The sequence below is a fragment of the Pundamilia nyererei genome, unplaced genomic scaffold (assembly GCF_000239375.1).
Source record: "Pundamilia nyererei isolate P.nyererei 1_Seehausen unplaced genomic scaffold, PunNye1.0 scaffold00107, whole genome shotgun sequence".
NCBI classification, from domain to species: Eukaryota; Metazoa; Chordata; class Actinopteri; order Cichliformes; family Cichlidae; genus Pundamilia; species Pundamilia nyererei.
Genome location: NW_005187508.1, coordinates 610,418 through 620,965, shown reverse-complemented (window position 1 = coordinate 620,965; position 10,548 = coordinate 610,418). Strand labels below are relative to the sequence as shown.

Genomic DNA, 10,548 nt, shown 5'->3' with positions numbered 1-10,548 from the left:
TGTAAAATGTGCTTAAAAGGAAAACATTTGGCGTATTTTAATACCACATATATATATATTATTGAAAGCACATACATATTTTAACACAAACATGTCTTAATAGCCGGGGTTCCTTTTAATGGTCATTGCCTGAGAAAAAGCATGCAGAGAAGATGATCTGTAAAACCTTGTCACACAAAGTAAGAAGCTATTATTAAAAACTTTAATATTTAGCAGTAACTGAAAAGAAAAATATTCTAGTTGCGATCCATGTTGCACACAGCATGTTTAAACTACTTTAACTGTTGATGCCAGAGGTCAGAGCATAACCAGACTGCTTTGAGCTGACAGGGAGGCCAGCAGTAAATCAAATATTAACTCAATGGGAACTCAAAAATTAAACCTCACTTTAACTAGACAGCACCAAATCGCAATAACAGTCGCTCAGTTTTATCTGTGTCACGGCCCATGGCTCGGCATCCAGGGAGCCGTGGGAGGCTACGGTGGCCACACCCTCGGGCTGGGCCGCCTCCAAACCACCTACGTCTCATCTGAGGCAATCACCGGAGGACTACTTCAGCCAGCTCTGACAGCTTCTCTTCGCCAGTCCGTAAGTCTCCTCCCAGTGTGACCAGCATTCGGCGTGGAAGCTTGTGGCCTCCCTCCCTCCCTAGGATTCCCTTCACGGGCACCTCTCCCCTCCAAGCTCCACGGTCCTGCTCTACCTGTAAGCCTCGGCAACTTATGAAGTCTAGCTGTTCATTTCTTGACAACCTGCGTGCTGTTAACTGTGTCTCCCCTTTCTGTTGCAGTTTCCCCACGGTCCCGATTACGGTGCTCCTGGGCTCCACGCTCCTCGTTTCCCCCCGTGGTATGAGCCTTAGTTTTTCGTTTCCTTAGCGTTGTTAAAAGATTCTTCAGTTCAATAAAAACTTGTACATAGTTCTGAGCTGCGGTGTGCCGAGTCTGCTTTGGGGTCCTGTTACCTGAACACTCCGTGTTCTGTGACAATCTGGATTTACAAGCTGGAAATTAGAGGTCATCCAGGTCTTTATGTCTTTAAGATGTTCCTGCAGTTTAACTAATTGGTGTGTGCTACCTGACTTCCGACTTCATAGATAAACCTGGGTATCATCTGCAAACCAATAAAAATGCATGCTAATGATATTGCCTAAGGCAGGGGTCCCCAATGCCAGTCCCTGCAGGTTTTAGATCTCACCCTGAGTCAACACACCTGAATCACATGATCAGTTCATTACCAGGCCTCTGGAGAACTGCAAGACATGTTGAGAAGGTAATTTATCCATTTAAATCAGCTGTGATGGATCAAGGCCACATCTAAAACCTGCAGGGACACCGGCCCTCGTGGACTGGGATTGGGGACCCCTGGCCTAAGGGATCCATATATAATGTGAGCAGAATCCTAGAACCCTGTGGACTTCCCATTTACATGAACACATTGGGGTTTATTAGATATGATTCAAATCACAGCAGTGCAGTATCTATGGCATGCTCTAATTTCTATAATAAAATATTCTCAACAGTATCAAACACTGCACTGAGGTTTAGCCATACAAGCACAGACATAAATCCACTGTCAGAGGCCAAAAGAAGATCAGTATGAATATTCACTAATAAGCATAAGTTACAACCAAGTTATGCAGAAAAGCATCTCTTAAAACATGTCAAACCTTAAAGCAGATGGGCTATAGCAGCAGAAGACCAACCTGGATGCCATCTCTGTCAGCTAAGAACAGGAAATTGAGGCTACACAACAAGTTCACTATAACTGGACCATAGAAAATAAAAAAACATTGCCTGATCTGATAAGTCTCATCCATCCTACCTTTAATCAGTGTTTCAGGCTAGTAGTGGTGTTGTAATGGTGTGGGTTATATTTACTTGGCACATTTTGGGCACCATAGTACCAAGTGAGCATCGTTTGAGTGCCAGAGCCTACTCGAGCAACAAATAAAGTGGCTAATGAGTGTAAAAGTTAGGCCCTACACAAATCCAAAGAAAACCTTTCAAGGTTGAAAAAGACTTTTAGTTAATAGGTAGATACTAAAATAACTACTCATATATAATGCTTTGAATTTCTAATATCTAAATGTCACTGAACAATTGGCACTCAGAAGCACAGCTTGAATCTTATCACAGCATCTTTTCAGCTCCTCAGAAATCCTGCAATTTCAGGTTTAAAGAGACCTTTTTTTAGCCTGTGGTCTATTGCAGAATAAAAGAGAAGAAACTTTCAGTCTAATTGTAAAGAAGATGAATTGGAGATTTGACATTCACGTTTATTATGTTGCTTCAAAAGGAAACCTGACCATGAGCAAGACATCAATACTAATGTGAAAGCCTGTGTGGGCCTGTGCTTTTGTTCATGAGATGGGCACCACATTCACATAGTCTTCCACCATCTCAAACATAAAGTGATGGGGCCCACTACGTCGAGCCACCTCTCCGGCAGTCTCCCCGCTGCTGCTGCGGAGCCCCGGCTTCAGATGGCGCTGAGAGAGCAGCAGCTCTAAGGTGTGTCTGGAGTCTGTTTTTGAGAAGCTTGTGTATGAAGCAGCGAGATGTAATGGTGTGAGTCCACCGTTGGTCTGGGCGTTCAGTTCTGCTCCGTGCTGCAGGAGACAACTCGCCACAGAAACGCGGCTCCAGCGGCAAGCGCTGTGAAGGGGAGTCCAGCCGTCGATGGTGCGGGGGTTGACCTTAGAGCCGCCGGCAAGCAGAGCACAGACGACTTCGATGTGACCGCTGTATGCTGCACGGTGCAGGGGAGTGTAACCATCTTCATCACAGCAGTGCACCAGCGAAGGATCAGCAGCTAACAAACTGTGGACTGTGGCAAGCTGAAAGAAAACCACATCAAGTGATTGTAAGAAAACGTTTCATTTGAGCTGCTTTTTCTCAAATAAAACTTCATTTCTGCAACATTGATCACAAGGTCGGCTCTATTTGTGCTTCATGCAAACTTTAAATAGTCACATAAGCACCTTCGTTTATTTTTTACTTTGCGGTAAAGGCACCAAAAGCTGTCAAAGGACCTGATGCAGCAGTTTGATTTTCAGACTTTCTGATACCTCTTCAGCAAAGCTTTGGTTTAACCAACAAACTGATACCAATAACGTAGGCTAACAAAGAAAAAAGGTCAAAAGGAACACTCTGCAAACACTTGTCAACTAGTCTCTGAGCAGTGGAGAAACTTTAATATGAACTGGAAACGTAGACTGTTCAGCTTCAAAGTAAAGGTTACCCATATGGAAAAGATATATATAAATCTTAGAAAGTTTGTATCTGTCTTGTGTGAAACTTGCATGAAAAGCATAAAAGAGTGAAAACAGATATAAGATCCCTTGAAAAATTATATAATGAAACTTGTATGTTTTGGATACTTACTAAAACAATATATGAAAGTAATTAGAAAGTGGTCACTTTCATGAGTAAATCATGTAAGCCTGATATGATTTCCTCATGAAAGTGGCCACTTTCATGAGTAATCACATATAAGTTTTTACTATTTCTTTTCCATATGGGTATGCCTCACCACTGTAACTACAGACAGACAAAAGATTAATGTAGTTACTGTGATGTCACCAATTTTTAAACCTTAAGATAAGCATATTTGCAGTTGCCATTTTGATTTACTTCAGTTCCATTTAAGTGTTTTTTCACCGTATACCTATTTTAACTACTGACTTCCAGCAATCGGTTGGCAATAAACAGTCTTTCCTTGCAGCCGGTGGTTATCAGGGAGTTACCAACCTCCTGCTATGCCTGAGTAACTGGGGCCCAAGTCCAACTGCTAAATACAGCGCAATGCACAAATTATGATTTAAAGACAGTAATGTCAGACTGAAAATCACCCTGCAGGAGGAAGAACTGCTGTTTAAATTATATTCACACATGCACTGTAGCCCCGGATCAGGCGTCAAAAGATCTTCTCCCTGCCAGCTTCCTTGTACAAAGTCAGTGCAAGGTCAAACTGAGAACACAGAAGGCAAAAGCTCTGGGAATTTACAGCAAATGAGTGGGTGCTGCGCATCCTGCCTCCTACATGCTCTACCCAGCTTCTTAGCTCCAAAGTTAAGCTGACTTGTTCCAGAGGTGAGAACAATGAGAACACATCTGATGAAAATCTCCTGCTGTGGGCTACATGTACAAAAAGGAAACTCTGGACAGCTCCATGAAATTATTCTCCTGACATTATCAGGACTTACTGTCTGGAAACTGCTCAGCTGAATTCTTCTACTCACTTAATCAAGACAAAAATCAAGAAAATTTGTCATGACTCCAAATAACTTTGAATTATTTGGGAATTTATTCCATGCACGAATCTTTTTCAATTATGGTGTGTTGAGGGAAACTGCTGGATGTGACAGTGTTATAATGCAAATAATGAACTTTGATTAAATTAGGCTGCCGCAAGTTTAATTATCTGCAAGTGTATATTGTTTTTCATTCAGTTTTTGTGCTTTGTCTTTTTCGGGAGTTCAGGCTGTATTAAATGCAGCTGTGTTTCTGTGCTGCTTCCTGCCTCATGGTGTAGAAAGTCATGAGATTTTTTATTCCTCGGTGGAACTTCTGCAATTCTTGACATTTAAATATTGAATTTACCACAAGTCTCAGACAGCAGGTTACTCATACAGCTATACTGGTGCATTAGTATATAGTTCTATCATTTTTAATCTAGACGGTCACTTTGTAAACTCTGACTGTGTTTTGTTTTTATTTTTTATATAACTGGGGAAAAGGTATTGATGCCTTCTGAGTATTAAAATTTGAAATTCAAATATAATCACAGCTGCCTGTGAAATATTTACAACTAATTCACGAGTTCCCATTTGTGGTTAGAGAGCCATGTGTAATTTTAACTAGAAGAAATAATCATTAAAAAAAAAAAAAAATCAACATTCAAGACTATTTATTTACACTATTTAACCTTCTCAAGTGGAAACAAATTAAAGGATACCACAAACCATCCTGTGTGTGGTCAACGTCTCCGTGGGATTAGAACAAAAATCTGCCAAAATAAAGGATGCATATGATGAAACTGTGCTTTTATCTTTGTATTTATCTTTAAAGGTGAGGTGTAAAAATAAAGTGAATATACGAAGCTGATTAGTTTTGCCGTTGCTCTACCCTCACACTTGGATGATGTCCAGCTTCAGCCAGTAGGAATTTTATGCAGTTACGGTTAGTTGCTGCTTAGATCTCGCAGCAGGCCAGAGATCTGTCGGGGGAAAATATTTGTTTGACAAACATTTGACTTTAATGGAGTGACTTTAATTTGTGTCCCTAAATGCTGTAATTACTATTTATTCAGCTCTGCTTCTATCCTGAGATGAAGACTCAAAGGTCATGACTGGTTTGAAATTCATAAAGCATCAGCTTGTGCTGTGATTTTTTCCCCAGTGTGTGCCCCCAGGACTTTAATTCAAACTTGAATAAATAGTGTCTAGTAATTGACCAAGAGGGATGCTTGGCTGAGAAATTGCAGTAAATAGACGTGGCAGTCAGTGTATCCTGAACTAAAATTTAGGGGAGACATCAGCAACGGCAAAGACCGGCGGCTCTATACCTTCAGTTTTCATTTCCCAGTGACCTTTAAAATAAAAAAGCTCATGCTTTAAAATAACATAGGTTTCCAGAGGCGTAGTTTTACTGTCAACAAATAGTCAGCAGCAGATGCTACATTGGATAACTCAGTATCTTACAGAGAAAACCAGCGACAAAGAAGGAAAAAGAACAGACTGATCCGCTCGCAGCTGCTGACTGCAAAGAGGAAGATGATGGGGAAGAGGGCAGGAGTGTGTGAGGGGGAAGCAAAGTGCTGCTTTTAAGATGACAGCAAAATGTATTTTTGTGGTATTATGTTGAGACCACTGAAAGCTGCTGTCGCCATTTTCACGACAGGAAAAAGTCATTTGCAGAAGAAGCTGTACTGCGACAGCCGTTTAATCTCGGTACAATAATAGTGTTAACTCGTTTCCTGGTCACTTCTGAGACTGCAGCGTATTTAGGTGAACTTTGTATAAGTTTGGTATCTTTAGTTAAGTAAAGGTCATCTACAGAGAGTTGGGATCAAAACGGGTAAAATTCATCTTAAACTACCAAAAAAAAAAACCTACAGTAGTTGACAAAAGTGAGCTAAACTGCAGCAGCACAAGATGTTCATGTTGATAGATGGTTAAAAAACCTGGATGCCCAAAGGATGAAAATCAAACCATGTTTCAGTTTAAAGACCTGAATGACTGATGATACCGTTTGTGCTGCAACAGATGGAAGAAAAACTCAAAGTTTAACTATTCAGGCTACAATATAAACGAGGATATTATCTCCTTCCTTTGGGTTCTACTGTAGTTCACGTGAAGAAGGAAGGAAATGAGAAGCAAAACAACTAAACTTTTCTTTTCTTTTTGTTTTTTTAAACGCTGCAAAAACGAAGATGAAGCCAGAAGGGAATTGGTACCAGTTGGCACCAGGAAAAACTGGCACTTTGTTTCAATAGATTCACACTTCAAATTAGATAGCCTGTCAGCAGTGACAGTAGCTCACTGTAAAACAAGGATGGAAAACATTTTTCCCCATACATAATATCGTTTTCACAAATTTCCTTGAAATAATAATGTTATTTTAAAGCTCTACCGCTCACCCCTAATCTGAAAACAAAACTGGACTTACGCGATTGTTTTCTGCCGCCCACAGAATGAGCTCGTTGGGTTCATCTTTGAGAGCTTCCTCCTTTTCCAGATACCACTCCTCACTGTGCTCCCTCTCCTCTGGCTCTTCTTCATCATCCTTGCTTCCGGTCCACACGCTGCCAGACCCTCGGGGGATCAGGTGTCCGTGTGTGTCGAGAAGCTCGAGCTGGTTAAAATCTTCTGGAAACTCCATCAGTCGCTGCTTTGGACAGAGAAGACACGTCAGAGTTATTAGTTTGTTCCTCGTGTTAAGGTTGAAGTAGACACAAACACCAGTGAGCCACCCAAAGAACCAATTAATTTCTACCTAGTGTTTGTGTAAGATATGATCTACCAGATCTTTAAAATGTAAGTGTGCAACGACCTAAAGCCTAGTGGCTCATTTATTTCCCCCAGTTCTTTATAGACCGCATTGGATAAAAAATGTCCAGCATCATTAGGATTACAGAAACATATCCAGCTGCCGGGCTCGGGCTACCTCACTGCTGACAAACAGTCATTATAGAAGAATCTGGCATGCACAGATGGTTTCATAATTATTTTTGGTCTGTTGCTTCTTAAATTTGATATTCGCACCTTTAAGAGTAGACAAACAATAAGCCATCACATCTGTTGTTCCCGTCAGATTCTTTCTTAGCTGCGGCACTGACACAATGAGGGAATTAATGAGTAGAAAAATAATTAAAACCTATTTTGGTAACTGGAAAATGTCAAATATAGACCTTTCAAGTTTCTCAAATGTGAGCTGTCATTCCATTATTCCTAGTTTGCAATATCAGAATGGTTAATTGACTGGCAGACTTTACAACAGAAACCATTTTATCGTCATTTTTGTTATGATCAGACATTCTCGCATCAGGTTTTTAGATATTTTTTTCCCTTTCTCCCTTTTATGTCAGTCTAAATTAAATCTCTCGGGTAGGACAAAGCTGACTACTCTCAGTGGCTAAAAAAATAATTAACTGAAAAATTACTGAAAGGGAAGTGATGAAAATTATAATTGTATCAAAGTAAAAACAATGTTTAATTTTACAAGGTGTGAATCGAAAAACTTTAAGTGATTGCTGCTTATTAAAATAGGGTTAGGACAATAAATCGGATGAGTTTGGGTGACTCAGGATGTTAGAGCACAACCCTGGTTTGACAGTGCAACTGTTATGGGTGGACTCTCAGTGCAGAATTCTGTAAATGTCAGAACAAAAACAAACATGCTCCTGTTCAGGGGGCTTATCTTCAGGCTTTGATGTTGGGAACTTCTGTTTGGTCACCCGGTTGTAGCGTGAGGCTCCGCTCTCATCATTAGTGACACTCAGGATCGAGGAGAGTGAAAGGGATTTCCAGAAAACTGCACTGGAAACGGTCCAGAGGTGCAGAGAAAGGTGACTTTAAGAGGCATCAGGTGTGTTTTTTTTGACTAGGTCACTCCAAACATTTTTGTTTTGGAGCCGTTAAGAAGTGGACTGCAAATCTTTTTCCTGCTGCAGGACTCAAATGTGTTCAAGCTTCAGGGCATGAATGTCAGACATTCTCCTTCAGAATTTTCTGGTAGAAAGCAGAATTCATGGTTGCATCAGTTACGACAAGTCATCCTGATCCTGAAGCCGCAAAGCAGCCCCAGACCATTACACTACCACCACCATGCTTGACTGTTGCTACGATGCTCTTTTTATGAAACCTTTGACTCAGTCCATGGAATATTTTCCCAAAAGTCTAAGGCATCATCAAGATGTGAGACAAGTCGTCTTGTTCCTTTTGGTCAGCAGCGGTTTTTGCCTGTTTGTTGTTTTGCAACCTCCTGGATAAGTCGTTGATGTGTTCTTGGAGGAATTTTGGTAAGCTGGCCACTCCTGGAAAAGTTCAGTGGTGAAGCTGGTCATTTCTAGACAGTGCCTCTCACAGCAGTTTGCTGGAGTCCAAAACCTTGGAAATATCTGTGTAATAATTTCCAGACTGATAGATGAGAAATTGTTTCTCAGGAGTTCTCGACTTTCTTTAGATTGTGGCATGATGTGTTGCTTTTAGAGATCTTTAAATCTACTTCACTTTGAAAAACAGGTTCTATTTACATATTTCATAATTGAAGAGGTCCAACAGTAACCAGGTCTTTGCATGGCTAGCTTTCCAAAATAAAATGTGATTAATGGCTTTAAATTTGTGACTTAACAAGGTGGGGAATTACATTTTGACAGTGGCCGGTGCGGTTTTTATAACTTTTGCCCTTAATAAATGAAATCACCACTTACATACTGCATTTTGTATTTACTCGGGTTACCTTTGTATAGTATAAAAATTTGCTCATCGTTTCACTTGACTGTAAATGCTAAAGAAAAAAAGCCTTGTTAACCTGACTCATGTGCATTAAAAATTTATTATCTTCATCAATGCTTCTTCAGCATTAAGTCTTTATTCATGCTCAAATGTAAAGCAAAATAATGTAGGGTTTAGAACTGGAGCTGTAATGCAACTCAATGAAAATAAAACATCTTTAAGGGGTCCTAAATGACCTGACAACGACCCTATTCCTTGAGAAATGTTCACTTAAAAATGAACATGACAACTTTATTAGGAGACCGCCAAAGGTTGATTCTGTTCATCTGGACGGAGCGTTTTCAGTGGGAGAAACGTTTCGTCACTCATCCAAGTGACTATGAGTGAAACAAAGGCGTTAGATTAATTTTACAAGCAGTTCACGACATTTAAATCACACTTACACACCTGAAACTGTTCCGCCAGATGCCGTTGTGATCGTAGGCTGTTCAAACCGTTGTGGACATTCCGCACCGTGACGTATGGTGGCCGTGTTTTGACGTCCACTATCTGTGAAGCAACTCTCTTCAAACACCGCTCACAGACACGAGTGTAACTGCTCTAACTGCTAGCATAGAAAAGCAAAGCGAAGTACGTTTCACCGCGTCCACACAAAAACACGCTGCAGTGAAGACAAGCGGGATATGTAGTTCTTCGCCTAGTAAGCACCAAGCAGACACGCCATTGAAAGACTCCATTACCCACAAACGCTCGCGGAGGGTTACTTCTTCTTTTATTCGACATCTGGTAGTAAAACTGCTGCTTCCGTCTGGCAGAACAATTGGTGCCGGTGTTATAAATACAGATTTATTAAACAGTTAGTAGTGAACACGGAGGAAGTGTTGAACATACTGATATCGATACTTTTAAACTTAAAAAGGTAGCTAATGTAGGGGAGAGCAGTGTGCCATGGTTTATGAGATGAATTATGATTAGTTTGCAAATTCTGATCACTAAAGCACTGTGAGTTTTAGTTTTCACAATAATTTCCTAATAAAAACAAACCTGCTTTTGATTTATTTTGAAAATATATTTTATGGCAGTCATCTAAAAAAATTTTTTTTAAACACAATTTAGTGGGCTACATACCAAACTTAGAGGATAGAAATAAAGTATTGATCCAGTTGTGCTGGCACTGATCAATACCAGCATTTGTATCTATAGTGTAGAGTGATCGGATTGAGCCGCCTGACATCTTTGTGTTTCTTTAAAAGGAGTGAGACTTTCTGGTAATCTTTTAAAGTGATCTTGAACAATAGTTCTCCAGGCTTTCTGAAGGCTTTGGGAAGTTTTTCTTTGGACACTGGCTGCTTTTTCCACTCATTTTCAGTCCAGTCCTTTTACGTGAACTTTTTCATAGGAGTGTTTTAACACGGACCTGTGAACCATTCAAACATAAAAATGCACCTGATTAAAGGGGTCAACTGGTGTTGTGTCCAGTAGCGGTTTTTGATACGGTTTGATACGGTTACCTTGTGGGGGGCGGCATCACGGGCATCGGCAAAAATTTTTTTTTAAAAAGAATGCTTGTAGCCTACTCATGCTGCCC

General features: G+C 40.4%; 1 protein-coding gene across 2 annotated transcripts; it reads right to left on the bottom strand.

The window, feature by feature from the left end:
• Positions 1–2,258: 2,258 nt before the first annotated feature.
• Positions 2,259–9,673, bottom strand: ankrd49 (ankyrin repeat domain 49). Of its 2 annotated transcripts, none has more exons than XM_005741096.1 (3): positions 9,408–9,673; positions 6,673–6,894; positions 2,259–2,840 (listed from the first exon to the last, which is right to left on the bottom strand). In XM_005741096.1, exons 2-3 carry the CDS (start codon positions 6,883–6,885, stop codon positions 2,364–2,366), a joined length of 690 nt encoding a protein of 229 aa, XP_005741153.1. In that variant the 5' UTR covers positions 6,886–6,894; positions 9,408–9,673; the 3' UTR covers positions 2,259–2,363. The 2 variants fall into 2 exon arrangements, with proteins under 2 accessions (XP_005741153.1, XP_005741152.1); XM_005741095.2 differs by having other exon boundaries at positions 6,673–6,891.
• Between the last annotated feature and the right edge of the window lie 875 nt (positions 9,674–10,548).